General features: G+C 44.4%; 1 protein-coding gene across 4 annotated transcripts in view; it reads right to left on the bottom strand.

The window, feature by feature from the left end:
- Ebf1 (EBF transcription factor 1) overlaps positions 1-26663 on the bottom strand; it is a 389509-nt gene that overhangs the window by 118243 nt on the left and 244603 nt on the right. For 2 of the 4 annotated variants that reach the window (XM_042699578.1, XM_042699577.1), the window contains exons 7-8: positions 21160-21241; positions 6445-6562 (exon numbers count right to left, since the gene is read on the bottom strand). In XM_042699578.1, coding sequence (XP_042555512.1) covers positions 6445-6562; positions 21160-21241 — 200 coding nt within the window. Of the gene's footprint in view, positions 1-6420; positions 6563-21159; positions 21242-26663 lie in introns of all 4 variants that reach the window. The other 2 variants (XM_042699576.1, XM_042699575.1) reach the window with 1 other exon arrangement.

Here is a 26663-nt window from a genome sequence, read left to right on the forward strand (position 1 = left end):
AATTTGGGAGGGTCCACTTTTGCCTGTTATTTTAGTTTATCTTCACTCATCCAGTGATTCATCTGTGTGTGTGTGTGGGGGGGGGAGGTAATATACATCCTGTCAGTCAAATACGAGAGCAGCCTTCCATTCCAAAGGCTGAAACTTGTGAGAGTCTACACCCACTCACATCAAGTATAACTGTAGGTAAATTCTTCCCATGCTCCTTATGAGAAAATAAATCCAGACAGCAAAACCACCTGGAAAAAAAATGTTGGGACTTTCAATATCAGAGGGGTGCACTGCTGACAGACGAGGCCCTAACGGAAGGGGCAGCTCTCAGGTTCAGCCAACTCCCAGCCAGTCTCCAGAGCCCGGCACGGAAGGACAAAGTCATAAGCAACAGAAGCCATCCTGCCCAGGCCATCCCAAGACAGGAGGAGCCCACCTAAATGGCGATCACTCCAGCCAAACATCACTGGCCCCAGGAATAACCAGCCCAGGTGGGCTGTAGGATGCTGCCCTCCAAGCCACGCCACTGCGTTTTACCCTGCCACCCACTCTCTGTCTGGAAGTGTAGGAGACAAGCCATTCCTGTCTCCTTGGGTTCCTTGAAATCATCTAAGCACAACAGCTTTTGCACACAAGCTCCCTTCTGCCTGGTCAATTTTGCTGTTGCCCTTTGAAGTCTGGCGATCCATTTCATCTTGTAGGGTTGGGTGTCAATGAGACATCTTCAGGGAAGGCTTTCCTGATAGGTCGTGAGTCTTCGTCCTTTTTATGGGGTTCCTCTATGCTCTGCTCTGATTCGTTAGCTGCAGATTTTAATTGCTTTCTTCTCTGTGGTGACAGGGATGCATCTCCCATTATGCTGTTTTTCCTAACAGCAGGTACTGGATACATCAGATGGATGACTGGGTTCCAGTCCATGTTACTAACTTATTGTCCAACTAATTCCTAGGCCAAAGGAGACCCAATGAAAGAGTTTCTTTGGAGAAGGCTCTGTTTCTCCAAAGGCGCCTCCTGCAGGAAGGCATGTTTGAACAGCTTCAGTTCAGATCACCAGAGAACAGCGCGTGCTAATCAGAGGTGGAGAGATGATCTCCTCCAGCTTTTATCAGACACTACGCAATGCAGACCCATGGAAACAAAGCCATACAGCTAGTGAATGGTAAAGAAAGGCCTAGACTCCCACTCTTCAGTCTGACAATCCTCCTTCTAGGAGCAGGGTCTTTGACTCTTATTACACAAGAGGAAAGAAGAAAGAGGTCTCTTCTCTCTATTGGAAACTCCATGAGATTTTGTCAATTTGCAGTGATTTTTGTCAAGCTCAAACCATCTTACTCTACATGTCCTTAGAGCAACACACTTAAGTACAGCTGGGTAGAGAGGAGTCGGCAAAGCCAAAACCCCAGGAGCACCCAACAGAAGCGAAATCTGCTTGAGCCCCCGAAGCAAGAGGATTAAAGAAGGTCATATGCTAAAGATCAAGAATAACACCATATTGTCAGGGACATCTGGAACCAAAGGTCAGAACTAACTGGCAATGGTGAAATCCTGATTCTATTTCTCTCAAAATGTAATTACAACCAGGGGCCGGTCCCTGGTGAGTCTACTCCGGCTAATTCTCAAAATATTGTTTGTTTGATCCAAGCCCACTTTTGTTTTGTCTTATTTGGGGGTCCTGGCACATTTCTAATTCATGCCACAATCTTTGTAATTACTTTGAAGGGAAATTTAATTCATTCCTATCAGATGCCCACCAAAAGCTACATTTCAAACACTTTTCCATTTTTTTAAAGATGGGTGTGTTTATTTTTTAAAAATCTGTATTTGTGCCATGAAATGAAGTAGGATCTCAGGTCAGAACTCACAAACATTAAAATATCCTTATTCTAAAAACTCATGATTAATCATTCCATTGATTTTTTTTCACAAATAAATATGAAAGCTATACCACGTTCGGATGATTAAAAACAACAACAACAACCTAGATGTGAAGAATGCCAGGTTGAGACCTGGCTTGCACTCCTGGAAGGGTCTCTCAGAGCTACTCTGCTTTTCCCAGTCAGCCCCCAAAGTAGAGAGGGGATAGAAGGGAGAAAACATATGCACACCAAATTATAAAAAAAATACCAAACACATATGTATAGCATGGATGGATGGATAGACAGACAGATAGACAGACTCACATAAGAGCTAGAGATCCCCTAAAAACTGAGCATTTAAACTGCCTGTCAGCTGGCTTCCTGACAAAGCCACTGGGGTGTCTTCACAGGTATTTGCATAAATGCTGCGGTGAGTTCACCATCATTGCTGGCGCTAATGGAACATAAAGTAATTTAGTCACTTCTCCCGGCATTCCGTGTCAGGGTGATGAGCACCAGCACTTTGCCTTGGTGCGTATTAGATCATTAGATAATAAAGTGTTAGTGCATGCTAGCTGACAGGGTCTCTGCTCTCTCCTGTAGTGAGGCCACCCCATTTTGCCACAGGGGGAAGAAATTTACAAACTGATACCACAATTGGCCTTAAATTCAAGTAAACACTACCTGAGCCTCCAGCTAAACAGCAATGACAAGAACAATAGTCTCTTAAGCCCCTTCAGGCTTGCCAGCCCATAGTACCTAGGAATTTGCCTGTGTGATTAGAAGCCAAGGTAAGCACACAGGTAACACTGAGCATTACTGCAGGTGGCCACAATCCAATTCCTTTGGTTTCAAGCCTACGCTTTTGTAAAAATTGGAACCCTCGGTGCAGTTACATTTTTGAGGTTGCTGTTCTCTACCACTGTACATCCTCCATAAAGCTCTTGCTTAAAGAAGAAACCTCATTAAATGCTCCCATAAAGATCCAGCCAAAGAAAATCTCAGTATTTATGAATGAAGAAAATGTACGGGGTGGGGTGGAGGGTGTACAATTACCATCCACTACAGTGTACCAAGATTCAACTTCCCCAGCAGACTGTGCGAGAATCTAGGACATAAATTTACGTTTGTCAACCCCAGTATTTGCAATCCAGGGACATTCATCAGCGCAGGGACGCGGAGTCCATGGTCATACGTGGAAAACTTGCATGAATGTGAAGCATGATTTCTTATCTACTTACATGCAGAAGGACGAGGCATGAAAGGAACTTTTCCCCAACTCTCTGACAGGCAGGATATAAATAGAGATGTGCTACACTGCTTACAATAATTCAGGCCACCTGCAAATGAGGTGGTAAAAGGCCCAGAATAGGGGTGGGGAGAGAGGGTGGGGGGAATGAAGATTTCTACAGGTCTCAAGAGGTGAAGACACTTAGCAAACTATACAGTAGCTGTTTTGAAGTAGGGGTAGGAATGGAGAGAAAGAGAGTATAGGGGAGGAATTCTTAAATAAACACAAGACACAATCGCAAACTCGGTGATGGCTAAGCATCAACAGTTTATGCAAAGGTGCCAGTTTCTTGAATAATATCCTAATAATAACACACATAGCCTTCTGCGGATTGCTAAGCCAAAGCAGAGAAAGAAAGAAGTAGCTCTAAATTTTGAAATAAAATATCCCAGCTGAAATACTAGCACATAGTCCTAGCAGAGAGAATGCTGGAGCTGGGAGGAAGCTGAGAGATGTTGGAGCCATTGTTGGTGTTAACTTGTGGTTGTGGATACTTCTTTGCTGTGTGGACCTTTCCTTCTGCCCCTCTCTCCACTTTAAAGTTGAACTTTTTCATGATGAGTTATCAACAATTAAAATTTAGGAAAGTTTTATCTCATGGTATGTTGCAGGGGGCGGGGAGGGGCGAGGGCTTGAACTCAGGTCCCTTAGCTTTTTGTCCTCTAGACTAGTGCTCTACGACTTGAGCCACAGCTCCACTTCCGGCTTTTTGGTGTGGTTAAGTGGAGATAAGAGTCTTATGGTCTTTCCTGCCTTGGCTGGTTCTGAAATGAGATCCTCAGATCTCAACCTCTGGTGTAGCTAGGGTTACAGGCGTGAGCTACCAGTGGCTAGAGAAGCTAATTCTTGCCAGGCTGAAATAGCTGCTCCTCCAGCCTCTTGTTCCCTTTAGTGACGCTGGCTGCGCCTGGGGGCAGCAGAGCGTGCACCTGCCTGCCTTCTGGTCCCCACCCCGTGTCCTTCCTCCCCCACATCACTGCCTCCACCCAAGCACAGATGAGACACATGGCTGTGTTCTACCCCACTGCCAACCATCACCGTCGGCTTTGCGGGAAGCAATCCAGGGCTCTGCAAAGCTGACTTCTCGGGGGTCACACAGAGTGAGACAAAGTATAGTATAGATAGTGAGTGAGACCAGAGTGAGACAAAGAAGCGAATCTGGGGTTCCTGGTATGGGCACCAGGAACTGTGATACACATCATATACCAATCTTTTCTTTCTGGCAGGGTGTGTGCATTTTATTTTATTTTTTTATCTTGCTTACTTTGGGATTTTCGATTGGAGGGATAATTGGCAAGTGTAAGCAGTATTTTTTACTGGCTCTCTAAGAGCAGAAATGGGAACCCCAACGAGCACCTTGTAAAACTATAGACTCCACCCATTTTCAAGTTGAGTCAAATTCCTCTATGGACAAGGTAGTCCCTTTATTTTTATTTTGTTAATGCTTGTCTGGGATTTGAACTCAGGGCTCCTGGGTGCTATCCCTTAGCTTTATCACCCAAAGCTAGAGCTCCACAACTTGAGTCACAGCTCCAGTTCTGACTCTTTAGTGGCTAGATCAACCACTTTAGATCATCCTTCTGAGGAGCTACAATTACAGGTAGGACCACTCCCCTCCTGCCCGCCCCCCCCCCCCATTTCTCTCTCTACATTTCTTAATCCAGGGCCTTCAAAATTGTGCCCACTGATTCCTCATCTAGCTTTTCTGCTTCCTCTCCTCTCAATACCTTCATCTGTGCAATAGTATAGATAGTGACTCCCAAAGTATTAAAATAAAAAGACAACATTACTATGAAGTTAAGATTAGAATGATTTTAAGTAAAGAAATGGTCCTGGAAATGAACTCATGAGCAGGTGTTTCAAATGGCCGCCTGCAAAAGGCAATATCCATCCATGTCAGCCCTAATGAAACCATACAGAAGCTGCTTTTGAAAGGTGATGGTTTACTTTAGGGGAAAAAAAAGTCTGCAAAACTGGATGTGGTGATAAGTTCCATCTAGGAGTGCTACATCTAATTAATAAAATGAACTGTTCGTGTATTCCTCAAGCATGGCAGGGCTGAGGCAGGAAGGGTGACAGCAGTGTGCTTATTAAATTGGGATGTTGGCAGGGAAGGGAAGTTTCGACTCTATGAGTTATAGCATTGACAGCGTGTGGCCTACGCGGGGTGGGGGTGGGGGTGGTCAGGCAATCAGGTGATCATTTGTGTGGTAGCATTCTCAAAAGCATCCTGCTGACCTAGCAAACTGGGAATTCAAGTGAGAGAGCGAGTATGGGATGACATTTGTTCTCCAGTAGAGTCTCAGCCACTGACTCCTGGATGGATGGAATGGTGGACTCTTTATAGACACATACAACTTAGATATATCTAGACTTGCATCCAGCCCAACCCATGTTTTGCTTAAGGAGTATTCACTTTGCTTGAAACAAACATTTATCTGGCTTCCTCCTGTCCTCTCCTAGACATTATCGACTTGTAGTTATTCTCAAAACAGATGTGGCTTCCCCCTGGCCCCCCGAAGCCTGGCAGCAGGAAGCAAGTTCTGGTGATGAGGACACAGCCCACAGAAGTGAAGATTCAGTCTGTCCCCTATTCTGACTGTATCTACAACCTGGACTCTGGACCTCATCTCCAAACAAAATTGACAGGTGATTGATTACAGATTACTATCAGGCTGCAGAGCCTTTCTTTTTATTTGCCAGTCCCGGGGCTTGAACCCTGGGCCTGAGTGCTGGCCCTGAGCTTCTCTTACTCAAGGCTACGGCTCTACCATTAAGCCACAGCGCCACTTCCAGTTTTTTTCTATGATTAATTGGCATTAAGAGTCTCACAGACTTCTCCATCCAGGTTGGCTTTGAACCATGATCCTCAGATCTCAGCCTCCTAAGTAGCTAGGATTACAGGTGTGAGCCACTGGCACCAGGCTCAGAGCCTTTCTTTATCTCCCCTGTGGACTGGCCTTTTCATCATTCTGTAATCATGCAGGAACTTAGATTACAGCGGTAATCCAGTCTCTCCTCTCCATGTGAAGGAAGATGAGATGCTAGCCATTTTGAGGTAGAGTCATACCACACACATACACTAGGCAGCCAAGATATTTCCCCACCGTTAAATACTCAGCATCCTGTTTTGAATGGTCAAAACTCCCAGAGGATCAATCCGATTCAACAGGCCATTTGAAATTTGAAACCGAGTAGATAATGGGGTTGCATGGAAGGAAAGAAACCAAATAAATGCACAGTTAAAAGAGCAATGCCAACCAATGAAAATGATTCGCCTACCATGTTCCAGATAAGAGGGCGTACCTTCAGAGGGATCGAGCCTCCGAGCCCTCCGCCCATGCTTGGAGTTATTGTGGACAAACATGTTGTCAGAGACGGCCAGCACATGGCCATCCACGTTGACTGTTGTAGATACCACGACCTGGAAACAGAGAGAGAGAGAGAGAGAGAGAGCAAGAAAGAGAGAGAGAGGGAGAGGGGAAGAGGGAGAGAGAGAGAGAGAGAGAGAGAATAAAATGAATGAACATTTTCATATAAAAGCATGGTGGGTAATAAACTCCAGTTAAATAAATAACAGCTGGGAGTTGAAGAAAATTGCATAGCTATTCACATAATGACTGGTGCTTATGCAATACAAGTCTAACAAGAGGAGCTATTGATGAGTGGGTCTTTGGCATGGAACGTTTTTGATGTAGTTTTAAGTAAAATTGCACAGTTTATAGTTACACAGCAGAAGGTACACTGTTAACCATAATTTTAACAAGAGGATCTTTATTAGCATATTTTTTTTTTTTACACAAGGGTGGTTGTGTTTCACCTAAATTACCCTTCAGTTTCGACACTGAAGCAGATATCACAGCCGATCATGCAAATAAAAGGCTTTTGAATCTTTAAATATTTCCTCCCTACTGTGTCAGGGTTAAGAAGAAAGAGAAATGAAAGAGAGGGGTTGCAGAGAGATGGGATACATGTTTCTCTCCTGGGTATCTTCCTGAGATTTCTTATATTTTTTTGCTTTTTCTTCCCACATACTATCACCACCCCTTGGGGGGAAAAAGTCCTGCTAATTAAGTCTTAGATCTGTTTTTTAAAGAATATATATATTTGTACGTATAGATTATATAAATTATATATTACACACACACACAGGACTGATCTGAGACACAATTCAGACACTCCCAGACAATCTCCCATAAGTCATTCTGAAGCTAGCTTGTCAGAAGGACCCCAGACAAATGTGTGTGTCAGTTAACTTTGACTAAAACAATAAAAAGAAATGACCTACACTTCTCCTTATATTAAATGGGGAAGGGGATTAAAACCGAAACCCACCGAGATATGTTTATTCATGTGACCTCTTACAACCAAATATAATAATTGTCTGTAATTGCAACGTGGTCTCCCACCTCATGCTTTGACAGGAGAAACAGCGATCGGTCCACTCCTGTTTAATCCACCTATTATGTTGACTAATTAACTTTGCTCGACAGTTTATTTCTTCCTGCATTATCAGCCCCTGTCAGCCGCAAGCCCCCTGCAGCATCGGGGAGACCTAGGGCTCTTTGATTGATCACCGATAGATTGACATGCAGATTAATTTAATTAGAATCACCTCACTTGAGAAATGAAAGACAACGGCAAGAGGGCTAATAGATCTGCTCTCATAATGAGGCGAGCCTCCAGCGGAGGCTGAAGATTTCTGATTTATTTGCCTTAATTCCCCTGTGGCCTGGAAAGACTGGCTTTAATTGTTCTCGGGTCTGAGAGGTATTAGGGACGGAAGAGGTGAGTGGCTTTACCAGGCTTGGCACACGCTGGCGCCTGGGGTCCAGAGGAGAAAGTCTTTTCTCTCTGTTGACTAGAGGGTCGCGGGCAGCCCAGGGGGTCATCGCCTCGTGGGCACTGGGGAAGCAGGAGGCTTTGGCACAGGCCTGCCAACGGTCCACCCTGCCGCACCCCCCTCTCCCCCAGGACTTGCCATACTTGAAAATCCCGTGGGCATTTCTTCCATCTAAGTGCAGCCTGGTCAAGTAAGGCGAGTTCCCTCTGCCTGTGCCTCAGATATGGCCACGAGCCATTGGCTGTGAATACAAGGCTCACAGACAGAAGTCAGGTTGATTTTATTTTCTAAATCTGCTTTATTCAAATGCACTGTATACAGTGGAGAGGCCACAGAGTCAGAATGAACCCCTGAATTCCACTGAGAACAAGCCATTCGTGGGAGGGTGAGAAAGCTTGAGACAGTAGTGTATGCTGTGGTTATGTCCTCCCTCCCTCCCTTCTTTTCCCCCTCCTTCTCCCCCTCCTTCCTTCCTTCCTTCCTTCCCTCCCTCCCTCCCTCCCTCCCTTCTTCCTTCCTTATGTGCTGGTACTCAGGCTTAAACTTAGGGCCTTGCACTCGCTTGATTTTCTCCCTCAAGCCTTTTTTGCTCTACCACTTGAGCCCACAAATTTATTTCCCAAGTTCTTTCTTTATTCCTGTGGCCAACCTGGTCTGCCACCTTTCCTCAACTGTAGGTTAAGTTAAGAGGAGGAGAGGGTGGGAGGTGAGGAGGGAGAAGCAATTTATCTTTTTATTTTGGGGGGAACACTATTGTGTGAGAAGTAGTGCCACTGAGCAGGGCTGAAGTTTACTCTTGAGGAGAGTTAGTGACGTGACCCTATAGACATCAACAATTATATCACAGAGCTGGGTCTTTCAAAGAAATTTTGATTTACTACAAGACCACAGTTGAGTGGTCACTGGGATCGTTAGCTGACAAAACTATAAAAGGAATCCCAAACGGTGTCTGTTTCCAGTGTCAGGAAATAGACAGTGGTTACTCTACATGTCTGTCTTCAGAGGGGAGGAAAAAAAAGCAGTAATAATTCACCATGCACCTGTAAGACACAAGTGTTACCAACTTAAAGCTTAAAATATTCCGTGTGTCTTAAAGACACTGTCATCCAATTCCTAACATCAAATAAAAATGTCAGAAAACGGTTAAGGGGGGAGGAATAGCTATAGAACATACGTTTTTCTTTTCTTGGCAAGGAAAGGGCCACCTGCTGAATGTGACAGAACCATTTAGTGGAAAAGCCAATCAAAATTGGAGAGAAGACGGTCTTTTAGCTGTTTGTCTCTAGAAAATAAATGGCTAGTGTGTCTCTGAAAAAAAAACAAACTCACACTATGCCAGGTACCAGTGGCTCATGCCTATAATCCCAGCTACTTAGAAGACTCAGTTCTGAAGATCACAGTTCAAAGCCAACTATGGGGAAAATGTCTGTGAGACTCTGATCCCCAGTAAACCAGCATAAAGGTGAGGTAGAATTGTGGCTCAAGTGGTTGAGTGCCTGCTTTGAGAAAAAAAAAAAAAACGGAGTAAAGAGAGCCTGAGTTCAACCTCCAGTACTGGAAAAAAGACCAAAAACAGAGGAAAAAAAGACCAAAAAATAGTAACTTCTAACACACAATTTCTCCCACAAAATAATTTCTCTTGTTCCAATTTGGAAACCATCAGGACAGACTTAAATAAACATCTGCTGAAATTAATCCACGGAGCAACTTGTAAATTCTTTTTTAAAAAAATCTGAGAGATACAAAAGGGGTACTGAAATGTCCTTTAAAAATAATCCCGTGGTAGGAGGGAAAAGGGTCTCTATAGTTCAACGCAAGATTAATGAGCTGTTGACGGGTTCGTGCAGGCAGTGGGACAGACAGGCCTGCCAAGTCTTCAACCTTCCCAAATTTTGTCAATAAAACACAGCTTGAATTTGGGACAGATAAACACAGAAAATGATTTTGCCTTTGGATTCAACTACCCTTCTCTCTCTATGCCTCTGTTCGCTCCCCTGCGCAGAGAAAAGATATCCATTAAACAGGAGGAACCAGTGTCTATAATTTTACAGTGGCGGTTCCAATGGTACCTTCTTACTTGTTACAGCTGCCTGGGCCGGGAGAGCAGCTAAAGGTTTCACTACTTAAACTTCCACCAACTCAAATTTAGCATTCCATCTCCAAATCTCATAGCCACAGGTGGGTGGTGGCGACTGTACTATAGCAGACAAGGCGAACTTGAACATCTCTGTCACTGTAGAATGTCCTGTTGGAGAACATTTCTCTGTCATGGTTCTCTAATAATTTGGGCCAATGGTGAGGATAAGTTCCAGCTCAAGGGAGATCTGCTGAGGTAAATTCCTGGTTGGTATAACGTTGCTTTCTAGAACAGACCTCCATCTTAGCTTGTTACATGCTAGGCTTGAAACACAGTGAAACCTTACTTCTTTGACAATAGCCTATGAATAAGACAAATTATAGTTTCCCTAATAACGCCAACCAGAGAGGAATTCTGCCAGCCACCATGCCCCACAAAGGAGCCTTCTCTGGACTAACCATGCCATCTACAAATTGTGCAGCACAACTCTGGTCTTGTGAGCACATCTGCAGAAGGATACATGTTGTTGAATTCAGTCACGAATAGAAGAGCACATTGACATACAAGGAGCCGCATATAGGAAGGAAGGACTTGTAACAAAAGCAACCAGGACTCCTGAATTCTGGATCTTGAGCATTTTCTAAACAGATACCAAATTAGAGAAAAGATTCACCCAGAAAGGAATTCTGAGTGTTTTAATTTAGAAAGGAATGCTGAACATCTTAATTTAGAATATTTTTGGTACCGCTTTTCCTCCACAAAACAGTTTTAGTGAGTTAATTCTGAATGACTATTGAAAAATGGATTTTCAGTACTGACCCATCATAACTGAGTAAAAAGGAATCAGTGGTAAAGTGGTCTGGGCTCGTGGTTTCCTCACCTCTAGCTTCCGTTTGTTTTGCTGAGGATCCTTATTAACAAGGATTTGAAAGCATTAACTTGAAGCACATGAGCTAAGAACATGAAAGGGGTTAGCATTCCATGGAATAGTACACAGTAATTATAAGGGAAGAAACCACTGACACACCTGTAATAATCTCCAAAGGATTATTCAGACTGGAAAACAAATCTAATTCCAAGAGTTTACATATTGTATGCTTTGGGCTGATTTGTCCCACCCCTCAGAATGTGACTCTAGGTTGGGACAGGTTTTGGATTGCATTTAAATGAAGCCATTGACTTGGTCCCTAACAAAATTTGACAAGTATCTCTACAAAAGGAAATCTAGACACATAGAGATACGGAAAGTGTGGTTTAAAAGGACAAGTGGAGGCTTCTTTTTTGTGTGTGATGTAAGTGCCTAATACATTGATTGTGATGGTAAATAAACAAATCTGTACCTGCAATACAGGTTGATAGAACTAAAAAGAAATCCACACAAATCAGTATAAATACATTTAGAGAATATGAATAAGATAGTAGATTATATCAATATCCATATCCTGCTTGTAGTATTGTTCTGTAATTGTGGGGGGGGGGGGAGGGAGACTAGGTTACCATCAGGTCAGTCTAGTTAAAACCGGCACAAGCTCTTTCCATGTTACCTCTTACAATGGTGTATAAGTCTACAATTACAACAATAAAAATTTCAACTAAATCTAAGACATCAGCAGCCAAGATGTCCTTCAAAGGGTGAATGGATAAACAAGCTGGAAGGCACCCAATGGCATACCGTTTAGTGATAAAAAGAAATGAGCTGTCAAGCCTCAAAAAGGCATGGAGGAATCTTAAATGCATATTACTAAATCAGGAAAAAAAAATCCAATCTGAAGAGACTATGAAGTACGCGATTCCAACTCAATGACATTCTGCAACAAGCCAAACTATGGAGACAGTAAAACAATCTGTATGGGAGCAGGGAGGAATGAGGCAGAGGACAGGACTCTCAGGTCAGCAAAACAAAGTATTTTGTGCAATATATTAGCCCTGGCTACTAATATTACCATACGTGCTAATTTTTTAATCTTTTTTTTGTTTTTTGCTGGTTCTAGGGCTTAAACTCACGGCCTAGGCACTGTCCCTGAGCCTCTTTGCACTCAAGGCTAGAGCTCTACCACTTATAACACATACAACACAAAGTGAGCCCTACTGTAAACCATGGGATTTCATTAATAATAACCAATAGTTATTGGGACCTTATTTGTCACAATAGGTGGCATTCATCATGACATTCATAAGACAGAAACCTTAGGGGAAAATATATACAGGATGTAGATGAGAATTCCTGTATATTTTTTTTTTCCCTGTAAATCTGAAACTACTATACAAAAGAAAGACTCCATTTTTCACCGGCGCGAAGTCTCCACTCTCAACCACACTTCTTTCTTATCTGACGAATCCGGACCTTTTGAATGGGTCCAACAGTAGAGTCACCAGAGACTCAAGAATTCAACCATCTAGTGGCTTTCTGTGAAGCGACTGCAAATGTAGTCAGGGAGGGAGGACAACTCTGTAGAAAGGGAATCTTACATGCCTCCAAAATAAGGCAGCGTCCTGAACTATTTGGTAACTTTCCTTTGTCTCATGCTGTATCAACTCCATATGGAAATGTTGGCTGTTTCTCGCACGCGAGCAGCCCCGAACTGGCAGTTTTACATGGCTCTGAATAATTTTAAAGTAGGGAGAGTGTGATTCTTACTCCATAAACGCAATCAGATTGAAAAAATATGTCATCATATGAGGTCTGCAGAGGGGGAAAAAATGATCAAAGGAATCCTTGGTAGTTCTGACACTGAGAATCTGTGCTACACCCCCCTTTACAGCTTACAAAAGTGCGGCCTGGGAAATTTTAAAACATCCTCAAAAACTAGAGGACAAATTAAGAGCAGAGGCGAGCCTGCAGGGAAACCTCAGATCCACAGACGTGACTATCTAGCCCAGGACAGCCTGGGTCCTCTCACAGCACACGGTCCTGGCTTCGCTCTGCCACGCGCATCCTCTTGGTATCTTCCAGCACACCAGGACGGGGTCCTTGCGGCTGACTCCAGTTTCAGTCTTATTTACGTACAAATGGCCTGCAGTAGTTAGGTCCTCATTAACTCCGTCCTTTGAAATATCCTTGACTGAATGGGATATTCTCAGAAATGTGCCCGATTGCTGGTTTCTATGTGGTTGAAAGATCTCTAATAAGTCATTAAAAATTATGGAGGACGTGTGGAGTTACAGAACAGAGCTACTGGAGCAAGAGGATGGCTCACTGAATTAATTCTTCACTTAAGTTCTCAAGGCCAAACTATCCTGTTACAGGAAGACAAGAACAGGGGCACTTCCCATACGTGAATTAAAAGAAAGTTAGGCATTTGGAAACTACCCTGCTTCTGCCTCTTGAGCTGTGACACAGGCTAATTCTGAAAATCACACTCGGAGATGTGACCCTTCCTCCTCCTTTGATAGACCAGGGTATAAGGGACAAGTTCTGATTACGTCACTGGTGGTTAATGGGACCCCTCTGTTCCCCTGTCCTCATTGGCTGCTCTAGGAAGAAGTGAGTTAAACATTAACAGAATGGTCAGGTGTGTTCTCCAGTGAAGAATTATGACATATGGGTGGAGAAAAGGCCAGGCTGGCTAACACTCGGGTTGTAGGGTCTGAGTCCTGAGCCATTTTTTTTCTGGTACTGAGGCTTGAACTCAGAGCGCAGGTACTGTCACTAAGCCTCTTTGTGCTCAAAACTAGTGCTCTACCACTTTGAGCCACAGTACCATTTCCAGGTTTTTTGTTTTTGTTTTTTTGTTTTTGTTTTTTTCTGAGTAGTTTACTGCAAATAAGAGTCTCACACTTGGGGGCTGGGAAGGTGGCTCAGTGGTAGAGCGCTTGTCTTGCATGCATGAGGCCCTGGGTTCAATTCCTTAGCACCACATAAGCAAAAAGGAAAAAAAAGCCGGAAGTGGTGCTGTGGCTCAAGTGGTAGAGTGCTAGCCTTGATGAAGAGCTGAGGGACAGCACCCAGGCCCAGAGTTTAGGCCCCACGACCAGACCCCCCCCCCCAAAAAAAAAAAAAAAAGAGTCTCACACTTTTCTGCCTGGGCCATCTTCAAACCACAATCCTCAGATCTCAGCCTCCAGAGTAGCTAAGATCACAGGTGTGAGCCACTGGTGCCTGGCTAGTTACTTACTCATAGGGATGAGCTGTGGTCTTACCGTGTGCCGGGAATTATTCTATACACTGGAGAAGCAGTGACTAGCAAGACTGAGGAAATATTTAGCTACCAAGAGTTTAGTGCACAGCAATCCACAAGTAAGTAACACAAGCAAATTTTATTTTGCAATAAATTCAAAACAAATGAAAATAAAGCAGGAGGGGGCTATGGCGAGACTGGTGCTATTTTCAGGAAGATGTCTCTGAGCCGCTGACATTTTGTCTGAAGCCTGAGTAATGGGTATCTAGCAATTCAGAGATATGGCTGAAGAGTTTCCCAGGAAGATGGAATTGTAAGTGGTGGGAACAAGCGTTGAATATTTAAAGAGCACAAATGCAGAAGGCAGCGTGCTCATTTAGAAGACAGTAATCAAGAAGAACAGGAGGGCATCAAGTTGGTACAATACCTAGCACAGTCTCTGGCACATAACATTGAGTGCAACCAGTTACAACCTTAAAGGGAGAAGAATATATGAATATATTTTGTGGGTGAGTCCCTATAACTACAAAGCATATAAAGAAGCCGTATCCCTCAGCACTGCTGATCACAACCAGTGCTTTACATCGACTCTTTCATGCATTTTACATTTCCTTCCAGGGCCGCTGTGCTTAATGTGGGACCACACTTCCCCTAAGTGCCACGGACTGGGCGTCGGATTCCATCCGTTCATCCGTTCCCTTCCCAGAGATGCATAATTTCTGCCACAGCTCGGCAGAAGGCTCGTGCCAAAATACATACATATCTGCCCAATACGCTGTAATGGTTTCATAGATCAAGTCGGGAGAATCCACCATTTGTATTTACTGTGTTACGTGAATTAATCCTGTATTCTGAAACTATCACTAAAACCGCTTTTAGTATAATTAATCAGTGTGGCACTTCCTGAAATTATTCTGTTATGAGGAGAGTGAAAGCTGAGCGGGCCCCTAGACTTCTGTTGGTAAAGAATTTAATTGCAAGATGTGCTGTTTGTCAAAACAGTATAAATACATCCAAGATGGGTGGGAGACGCTGAGGGAGGGAAAGGCGAGTATTTCTTCCTTTAAGTAAGTGCCTTTCGGAACAGACAGTAACTGCAGTCTGGGCAGTCAGTCTAGAATGCTGATTGCACCCTAATACAGTGAACTGAAGAGACCATGGCTTTAATAAATAACAAAAATTCTCCAAAAATTCTATAATGCACTGTTTTTAAGAAAAGGGATTACTTGTTCATGTCATAACCTATAATATCATATTACCTTTTTAAAATTATTATTTTGGTAGTTCTAGGGATTGAACTCAGAACCTTGTACTTGTTAGGCAAGTACGCTACTACTTGAGCCATGCCTCCAACCCATTTTGACTTGAGGCTAATTTTCGGCTAGGGTCGTGCTTTTTGCTTAGAGCTGACCCCTTGAACCATGAGCCTCAGCCCTCTGCTTCCCGCATGACTGATCTGTGTGTTGAGATGGGGATCTCAGTCTTTTTTTGCCCAGGCTAGTCCAGAACTGTGATCTCTGCAGTCTCCACTTTTTTGGGGGGGAAGGGGAGTCTGGTTGTGGGGTCTGAACTCTGGGCCTGGGCGCTGTCCCTCAGCTCTTCAGATCAAGGCTAACGCTCTACCACTTGAGCCACAGCGCCACTTCCGGCTTTTTTTTTTCTTTTTGCTTATGTGGTGCTGAGGAATCGAACCCAGGGCCTCATGCAATCAAGGCAAGTGCTCTACCACTGAGCCACCTTCCCAGCCCCAGTCTCCACTTCTTGAGTAGCTGGAATTATAGACATGTGCCACGATGCCCAGTCCCATATCATCATTTTTCAAAAAAAAACAAACACGGTAGTTTTGTTGTTGTTGTTGTTGTTGGGTTTTTCTTAGCACAATTTGTAGCGGTCCTTTGGCATGTGCACAGGGCTCATGCCAGGACACACACACCCCCATATGGATGCTCAAGTCCCTTATATAAAATAGTGCAATGCACACAATCCTCCCATGCTTTAAAAAGCCCTAGATTACTTATAGCTAGTACAATGCGAACTCAAGAGTTACTAGTGGTTGTGCTGTGCTATTTAGGGACTAAAAGAAAATGGTCTACATATGTTCAGTAAGGTTATAAGTTTCTTTTCAAATATTTCCACTCTGAAACTGGTTGGATCTGCAATGTATAGTCTTTATCCATGTCCCAATGGTGTGTGTGTGGGGGGGGGGGGATTCTATTCTAATAATCAAAATAGAGTCTTTCCTTTAGTAAAGGCTCTATTTCAATGGAGGGAGGGGATTGTTTACCTGTAGGCTGATTCTAGCTGCTGGAACAAATAGACTGAAGATTATATAACAGCTCACATCTAACAGGTTAGTTCTTGCTCGTGTCACGATGGATGGAGAGGCCATGGTTATAAAGGGCAGCTCACCTCTGTAACTGAACTTAGATGTCACCTCCAGTCACCTGTGACAAGCCAGGGGCTTCCCACAACCACCCCACCTGGTTCTTCTTTCTTTCTTTCTCTCTCTCTCTCTCTGAAGAATCTGTTTAATTTTTTCTGGCTATCATTAATTCCCAGTAATTTATAGTGGACAACTAGATTTTGGCCATGTTCCCTGGGGAGACAGATAAATCCCAGCCAATGGAATGAGGGCAGACTCGATAAGGACCGGGTCTAAGGCAAGGCTGATCAAGGCATCCTTCAGGCCTGGCTCCGTAAAGACAATAAAGTTATAGATGGTGAGGGGACGTGAAATCCAATTATTTCAGGTCCCCAAATAATGTCAAGGACAACATCTACTTATCAAGGCGGGAAAACACGGGCCATGTACCCTCACAGGAGCAGCAGCTACTCTGTTAGATACAAGCCATTATATAATCTTGGTCTGTTCATTACAGCAGCCACTGTTATCTTAAAAATAGACTCCTACTGAAACATAGGCTTCATCAGGGTAAAGACTTCATTTGTTGTTATAGATTTATTACCTAGCAGTATAACAAATACCGCCAAGTGCTTGCGCACAGGAATGAATGAACGTAGTGCATGCACACAGGAATGAATATATCTGACATCTATATTCATATATACTGTTTTTCATAGATCTAGCACTTACATGTGAACACAGATTCATAATCTCTGAAAAAAACTGTGTTGGAGGAAGAAGATGAATCTGGAAATGTATATGTTACTTCCGTTTCCAGGCATGGTAAATATCACGAGACAACTTCTTGTCTCTTTCCTCCCTTCCTTCATTCTGCGATTCCCAGCAAGGAAAGCTGTGAAAATGGACTGACACTTGACCTTGAATTGTCTAATTGCTATCAGATCACAAGATGGCTTTAACACAGTCCTTGGACATTAGATTCATTTTAGTGTCAAGATGAAGAAATGAAGCCAGGCATTGGTGGCTCACACCCCTAACCCCAGCAGCTCAGGAGGCTAGCATCTGAGGATGGTGGTTTGAAGCCTGTGAGACTCTTACCATCAATGAACTACCAAACAACCAGAAGTGGGGCTGTGGCTCAAGAGGTAGAGCAGCATTCTTAAGGAAAAATAAACAGCTGGGCATCAGTGGTTCACGTCTATAATCCTAGCTACTCAGGAGGCTGAGATATGAGGATTGAAGTTCAAAGCCAGCCCAGGCAGAAAAGTCTGTGAGATTCTTCTCTCAAATAAACCACCAGAAAACCAGAAGTAGTGCTGTGGCTCAAGTGGTAGAGTGCTCGCCTTGAGCTGAAGAGCTGAGGGACAGCGCCCAGACCCAGAGTTCAAGCCTCATGACCTACCCAAAAAAAAAAAAAAAAGCCAAGCTAGAGGGAAAGGCCCTGAGTTCAAACCCTAGTACAGCACACAAAAAGGAGGAGGGGGAAGAGAAGGAAGAGGAGAAGGAGGAAGAGAAAGAGGGGAGGGGGAAGGGAAGAAGAGAAGGAGCAAGGAGCTCCTTTAGTCTCACTGATCTTCTCAATGTCTTTATCCCCAATTCACCCCCTTCTCCTTCCTCCGACCTCCCTACAACCGCCACAACGAAATGCCGCCTATATCCACGGTTGGGTTTTAACACGTTCGTTTCTCTAATCACAGGCTATGAATTTCAAAAGAAAACAGCCATTATAAATCTTTTTTTGGGGGGGGAGATTATGCCAGATTTTTCTAGAGGGTTTATGCCATAAAGTATGCACGCGGCTAAGCTCTGCCGCAAGTGATTAATTTCTTGGAAACACTCAGGTCACACTAATTGACACGACCTGTGTAATTAAGCAGTCTCTGTGTACACACCACAAGCCCGGCAGCGGTGAGGCTGGGTTTTTCTGACAGAACATCTTTACGTGTCAGGAGATCAACAACCTTTCTCGTGTCCTCCTCTGTCACCTACACAGCCCCCCTGATGGCTGCTCACGAGAGACAACACTCTGACATGCCGTGGGAGGACCAGGCTGGCCCGGGGAGCACCCAGAACGCCAGGAGAGAAGTTGTCCGTGACAGTGGATGGGAGGAGACACGCTGTTGCCAGGCCTCAGGCTTCCGGCATCAGCGGCTCCAGCCATAGCGATACGGAAATCGGAGGCCAGGGAATTTTGTTTTTCCTCATACCACAGTCTGTCGTCCTTCTCAGAGGCAGCAGACATACAAAAAAAAAAGTGTAAGTCTGGCTTCCTGATGTGTGCACTATGACAAACGATGAAATGATGGGCCTTGTTCAGAAAGAACCTTCTCCACATGCCCTCTCTCCTGGACAGAGGAGACAGATGGGAGGGAAAGGCCGCCGCACCCCGGGCTCAGCCCTGAGACCTGGCCACCTCCACTTGAGGATCCATGGAGCTAGCGGGGCTTCCCGGCCTTGGAGAACTGGCCCACGCCTCCACTGCTCAAGAGCAGCCCAAGCGGGCTCATGAAAACCAGCATTTTCCTAACCTTCCGTGAGGAAAAATGGACTAACACTGCACATCTCAGGAGCTGCGCTTGCCAAGGGGTTTCACTGTGGTGCTTTCATACATGCATACAATGTATTCTGATCGAATTCACTGCCTCCATTACTCTTGCTTAACCCTTCCATGGTCATTTGTATTTGTCGGTCAATATGGACCTGGCTCAGGTGGCTCTTGTGCCTCATCCTAGGGTGTGGTGTTTGGTCACTAGGAAGTTTTCCAGAAATTATCAGGAATAGAAAGGAACCATGGGATTGCAATCAGAGGCGCATTCCAACTTCCTCTTCTTCCCGACTAGGGGACATTTGGCAATGGATGGCGTACTTCTCGGGTCTTGGTTAGGGATATTCTCTATTGATATCCAGTGGGTGACACCTCCAAACATCCTACCACACACAGGAAATACCCATTGCCACCAAGGCAATGTGTGCTGCATGCGCGCACACACACACACACACACACACACACACACACACACACACACACACACACACACACACACTCTTCCTCTAGAAGCTGTGGATTCTTTTCATTCATGTCTTTCTAGGCGTAAGTTGGTGAGACTGAGATGATTCTGTAGAAAGAGCTCAGAATCTCAGGAGTGATTTCCAGGATTTATTCTTCAATGAGACTAATGTCGCCTATCTTTTAAATACCGTCTTTGGAGACGAGGAGACAGTGACATCCACAGTCAGTGCTCGGAATCACTTCTTTTTCTCCCCTCAGAGAATGTGCAGCTACATTTTCTCTAGAGCCTCTCAGAGATCACACATTGAAATCTATACTTACACCATAAAAGTAGAGAAGAGAGCATGTGTCAAACACCACCCTCTATTTCTGACAGAGCGGACAAGAACACATCAACACCAACCACGCAAAGCATGGAGCAATGAAGTTCCGACAGGGGGCAATGTAAGGAAAATTTTTAACTCCTCCATAGCTCTGGCCTCACCTGGGAGCTTGTTAGAAATGTAGAATTTCAGTCTCCACCCCCCCCCCCCCCACTCCTCACTCAGTATTTTAATAAGGTCTCCAGGGGATTCTGGGTGCAGCACCATGGCCTGAGTTCAGCAGCCCCTCCTCAAAACAAAGTGCCATCTTTTCCCTTAGAAGGTAAGCCATTTGATTTGGGGGCCTCATCCATTAGAGAATGGACAGACATTGCTGTGAGGCTGGCATGGCACCCGTGTTTTCAGTAGTGGTAGATCTGCCTGGCGTTTGAGAATGTTTAAATGTGATACACAAGACACGTGGAAGAAAGAGGGCCTGCCATATTGCTCTAGACATGCCCTGCTTCACAGGGGCCGTTTATAACCTGCACCCCCTGCCAGCCGTTTCCAAGACGGCATGAGAGAAACACAGAGCAAAACAGCAGTTCCTCAGTTTTACCCTTTATGGACTGTTTTTTCATTTTTCTTCCTTTTTTTTTATTTCCACTGGTACCAGAGTTTGAACTCAAGGGCTCAGGCTGCTGGGTAGCCAAGAGCCAAGTACTCTATCACTCGAGCCACATCCCCGGCCTTTTTTCCCCCTGTTTTTGTCTAAATTATATTTTTATTATCTTTTAAGTGGTTGTACGAAGGAGTTGCCATTTTTTTCTTTTGTTATTCTTCAGAAAGGACCTGGCGTTTTTGCTCAGAACTAGACCTGGATAGCAATCCCACTTGTTGACTGAGATAGGCTCTCATTAACTGTTTCTCCAGGCAGGCCTCAGACTCCAGATCTCTGCCTCCTAAGTAGCTGGGATTATAGGCATGAGCTACTATATCTGGTGCTGGATTTCTACTTTTATAGATTTTTAGGGAAATCATTTCTCATTTCTATGCAACTGATATAATCTGTGGGTGTTTCAGCTTGGCAAAACCAAGCTCCAAGACACCACTGCCTCTGGCAGTAAGCACAGGTGTTTCAACCCCCATGCCCATGGCACAGAAACAACACTGAGATTACAGATACTCAGGGGACCAAGGGCCGCACCTGCTCCTCCCCTCCAGGGAAAGTGACTGTACCCTAACTTTTCCTCTCTCCTAACGTCCGAGTGGCTACAAAGAGCTAAGCAAGGCAAGAGCCACCCACCTGAAATCTCCTCATGTCACGTGGGTTTCCCGCATTCTTTAGGCAATTCTGGTTACATTTGAGGAAAAACTTCAAGAAGAACCTGTGGAGAAGCAAGATGAACACAGTCAGCTTTCCAGTCCTGGCACTGGAGTTGAAAGAATAGGTACCAAGTTGCGTCGGAGACAGCATTGTTCTTGGAGCCTAAGAATTGCTTTCGCATCTTGGCTGGAACTTCTTTATGAAGTAAACACTCTTGGTATTTCCAGCTGATTTCACAAGAGAAGTAACCTCCCCTCGCGCTCCCCCCACACCCCAGAGGTGTTTTCACTCATACAGAGAGAAGATCCTCACCATAATTTAAGGCAGGGTCCAATTGGATCTAATTGGCTGAGAATTCTTCCTGTTCCCCAAGCACAACATGTGATTTTAGCCCTATAAATTCACAGGTGACGAAGAGCAAAACACATACTAGACAAACGTAAGGAGATGGTAAACACTTTCATCTTAACACCTCTAAATAAAACGTCCTAATTAGCAGTACCCGGGAGAAGTTGGGTAGGATTCGCGTACTGACTGAGCTCCTCTGGCTTCTCTAGTATTTCCTGAACATTTTTCTTAGAGGCCTGCTGTGGAAAGGTGTCTGTGGTTCAATGCAGATCATCTTCCCACCTTAGCTGCCACCTTGGTTTCTGAATTGGTTCTGTGGCAAGATCCCCGGGTTTTACTTGTGAAGTGGCCAAATAATTCCAATTGGGTGAAAGGAATCCCGTTTGTGCTGCTCTATGAACATGTTAACTCTCAAAAGCGTCCTTGCGCGGGTCACCTAGAGCTTTCCGAGTTGTTCCTTATGTAACGATCACAGTTGTCAGAGTCATCAGGGAAAGGTGACAGGTGTCAAAGGCGTCATGTGAAAGCATCTGTGCTGACCAGCTACTGTTAAGCCACTCCATCTGTTTTCTGCTTGGGGCAAAAAAAAAAAAGGAGCTCTAAAGCCATCTAAGTTTTGCAACTCCTTTTTGCTTGTAGGCCTACATGGTTCTATGGAATTTCAGGTCCAAAAAATTTTTTTCCCAAAAATATCAGCATGAATTGAAATTCTGATCAATTAATTTTTTTAGGATTTTTTTTTTTTACTTCAAATCTCCACTGGCGTAAGACTGCTGCCACCTCAAGACAAGTAACTCGTAAAGAGCGACCATCTATGACCCCTCTGTATGAATTCAGCCCTGAGCAGGATGTCTGTCTACCTCCATTAACATTAGGATGTTGTGCAGAGATGCACCAAGTTCAACCAATTTCTGAATACGAATCTGTGCAGGGCCTCTGAGGAAGTTCTGGCCTCTCAGAATATGCCAAGATGAGAAAATGGTATGGGAATAACTCTTTAAAGGGAAGCAAAGACTTTTTCAACCCAAGATTTTACGATGTAAACATCTTAAAATAGCTCTTCCAACATTACACAACCTTTGATGGCCCAGGAGGAGGGCAGGCTCCTGGATGGATAATCACTGGACACGGTTTCCAGCCTCTCTCCACAGAGGCCAGAGTTTATCAACCTTTTATCCATGACAAATGACTCCCGGACCCTGGGAATCCTAGCTGTGTACAGTGAACCAAGTCCAAGCCTCTTTTCCAGTGCCCAAGAACAGCACTACAAATGCACAAGCTAATTGCACAGCTACTGACTTGGGCCCTCTTTCAACTAAGTAGACGTGAAAAAGGAAAGGAGTCTGAGGACGTGGTCAAAAGCCTTGTGTTGCCCATGCACTTTTCCCATCTGTGGGAGCCTCACACAGGTGACTGACAGATCATCTGGACTCGCAGAAACCATTTAACATGGCAGAGTTAGCAGTCATGAGCGTCCCTGATTACTGGAACCCAGTTCTGTACCCAAAGGCCCAAGATGCAAAAGAAACAAAATAATAACAGTTGCTTTTTCCAAGGTTATATTAGAGTATGTTTGAAAGCTATTCCCAGCCTCAGAGAGGCCTGACCACTTCTAGATTGGTAATGAGAGATGGTGTAGCATGGTGGGAATGCTACCGCCTCCCTAGATGATTTTGTAAGAGTAAGGAAGCCTTATTCTTACCTGTGTGATTCTGGGGTCAGGAGTCTGAACCTCAACTTGCCTCATCTGTAAAATAGCCATAAGGCTTCCCACTCTTCAAGGTGATGGTAAAAACAAACTGACACAATGATGAAGAGTTTTCTCACACATAGTAGCACTATGTATCAAGCGCACACACAAGTGCTGGGTATGGTGCTCTGAACTTCAAACATGGTCCTCCAAATGACCCTTCTAAAAGAAACTCAACTGTGAATCCTATCTGATGAGAAAGTGGAGAGCCAGAGAAATTAAATAACTTGCTCAAAAGTGAGCAGATAGAGTTACATGTGCATTTAGAATTTAAATTCAGACAGGGATGATCAGAAGCCTTACACAGCACAGCACGGTGGTTTGGCGAACAGAACCACAGGGATGATATTCATAGTAATTGTAACTTGGATAGCAATTGTAGGATCAAAAGCAATTGTCTTAATAAGAGTAAATAAGAGCTATGGCACCAGTAAGAGGATTGATCGGTATTATTATGTTCACACAGTAACCAGGACGTGGTGGAGGGAAAGAGTTCCACCAGACCCCTCCCTGCCTGCTCCAGGAGCTGGTGCTACCGGCTGCCTATGTGTGTTTAAGCCTTTTGAGGCCAGACCAGACAGCCAAATTCAGATCGTGTTAGAAAGAACTGTTAGTGCACACGTGCACACGCATACACGTACACACCCATACCCACACACACACACACACACACACACACACACACATACACAGAGCCTCCTTGGCATCTTCAAGTCAGACAACTGCTAGCCACCGTGAGGGGCTCCATCTGGTGCCAAAATGGGCTTTGAAAGACAGGCAAACAGGACGTGGGCTCTGCCAGAGAGAAACAGAATCAAGACAGCCGGGAATCTTCTGCCTCCAAGACGAGCAGGAAAGAGATGCCTGTCAGCAATCCGTCATTAGCACAAAAGCTATGCCTGGCACGCAGCAGCAGATCCCCCGTTGCCCTGAGCTGCCTGGCCACTTGACCGCTGGCTGCAGAACCCAGCGGCCCTCCCTCTCAGCCGTGGATCACTTGCTGAAATTGAAGACCCATCTGTTGTGGGGAAGACACAGCCGTCCACCGGTGCCTGGGGCCTGCCACCAGCCCTTATGTGGCAAAGACACCGCGGAGGGCCAGTTCTTTGGGGGAAAGCCAGTCCTACCCGAGGGAGGACCTTAGGAATTCTCTCAAAGTTTTTCTTCCTAGCAGAAGGCAAGTGCCTGACCCTTTCAGATCACGCTTCCTTAAAGGAACCTGGAAGAGTTAAAAATACCCTCACGAAGAAATGGAGAGTTAGGCGCAGACCGCAATTTGGGGGGGATGATGGATCGGGCTGGATGAACAGAGCCTTCGCAAGCCTGGGGACACATGCGTGTCCACTGGTCTCTGCTCAGACCATCTCGCCTTCCCCAGGCGCTCCTGACAGAGCAGAGGCTCTGCTCACTCCAAACTTTTGCTTCTGTCCAGTGAATTGCTGAATTCCTTGTGTGGCTGATATGTCTGATAACGAGTTGGGAGGCAAGAGTGTGACCGCCCTTCCCCAACTGTGGGAAACTGACCCACAGCAGGGATGGAGCCACCGGAGAGTTCCGGAGAGCCCCATAAACTCTACCATCAAACTCCAACTCAACCCGCCCCCCCCCACCCCCCGCCAGGGGTGACTGTATAAGTAGCAAAAACCCCAACACTTTTCTGTTAACTTCCACCCCAAATATTAAAGTACTTAAACACTCAATATCTCAACTGAATCCTCACAGAGGGCCTATAAATTAGGCATGCCATGAAGGAGGAAATGCATTTGAAAGGCAGGACCACAAAGACTCACCAAAGGGATTGAATCTCTGGCTCAAAATGAATTATGTCAATTACCAACAAGACTAGTCATGGTACAAGTTTTCCATGAATTGTAGAACTTTCTAAGTGACTTTCGCCATCCTTTTCAAATAGCCTCCTTAGTTTATAGGAGAAAAAAAAAATGAGAATTCAGGAGGTAGGACAATGCTTGCACAGTTACTAATGATGATGAGACCTGCTGTGACGTTTACTTGTGTGATCCTTCCAGTATAACGCTGGCGCCTCAAAAAACAATCCAATAAGAGCTCCACACTTGAGCTCTTGAACTTTTTAGTCTACCACTTCAATTAAGGAAAGTGACAGTCATAAAACCAAAGGTGACATCCTATTGAGAGCTGTGTTTAGGGTCATCCATCAGGATGACGTAGGGCATTGAGCCCATTATTGAGCTAATTGAACCAGACACATACATTGTAGGACAAAATTGTTTGATTCAGTGATATAGTTGCATTGCTTTTTCACTAGTGCATAGCTAGATATTCAGTATCCTGCTCAAATACTGTGTGTGGCTTTTTGGAGGTAAATATAATGGTGTTCAACTGATAAGATCAAAATCTTCTATAGGAGGATGTTAAAAACAAAAACAGTGACTCACGCCTGTACACACAGCGCATGGCAGACACACAGAAGCCATAGATGTTAGTAAATTCTGGCTCAACTAGGCGGAATCTAGAGTCTCCAACGAAATTGGAGCTTTCCTTAATACGGACAGAAATAAAGTGTACTAGAAAAGACAGCTTCTACTAGAAACTAAAAAACAACTCCTTGAATTTCAGTGGCCTCAAAAAAAAAATATAGAAGTAATTGAATTGTACCTCTTTAAAAGACCACTGGGCCAGTTCCATCATCATCTTTGCTGTATTTCTTAACTTGGTGACTTTGGATAAATTAATCTCACTGTGCCTCAGTTTTCTCCTCTGCAAATGGGAGGTATTATCAGAATCCATTGTAGAAAGTTTATGAAAATTAAATGAGATAACATATGTAGGCTGAGTATTGAGACTGTTTCAGGCAAATAACCATTCCTCTCTACCAAGTGCGCATATAGCCTAGCCTAAAAAATGCTGAGATTTTTCAGACCAGGAAAAGGGGTGTTTTCTCCCACTCTGTAAATGTGAAGGTTAAAAAAGAAACACGTCTTTATGCACTCATTGAGAACTATAGCTTCATAGAGTGGCTTACAAAAAAAGAAAGAAGAATCACCAAGGAAGGGCAGTAATGTCTACAAGAGCTTTATCCAAAGACCAAGATTCATACATAAATGGAAGAGCTGGTAGCCTAAATCATGGGGGACTCCAGCTAGTCAGAACTGAAGGGCACACACAGTAAAACTGTCCATTAGACAACAGCTTGTACATCATTAATTAGTATGCAAAGTATTGCAATGGATCTGGACTGAGCAGGTTGAGGTTTTACCTCCTCCAGCCCTAAGTCTGGAAAAAAAATCACATTTGCTTGTTAGCAGCTGCTCCCATAATATCCAGACTGGAAAGAAGGTCCTGCCAAGGGCCCATCTAAAACCTAAGACATAAAACCCTGTTTGCAATCTTAAGACTCCCCCAAAAG

This window comes from Dipodomys spectabilis, unplaced genomic scaffold, assembly GCF_019054845.1.
Source record: "Dipodomys spectabilis isolate Male_0828 unplaced genomic scaffold, ASM1905484v1 ptg000258l, whole genome shotgun sequence".
In the NCBI taxonomy this organism is placed as follows: Eukaryota; Metazoa; Chordata; class Mammalia; order Rodentia; family Heteromyidae; genus Dipodomys; species Dipodomys spectabilis.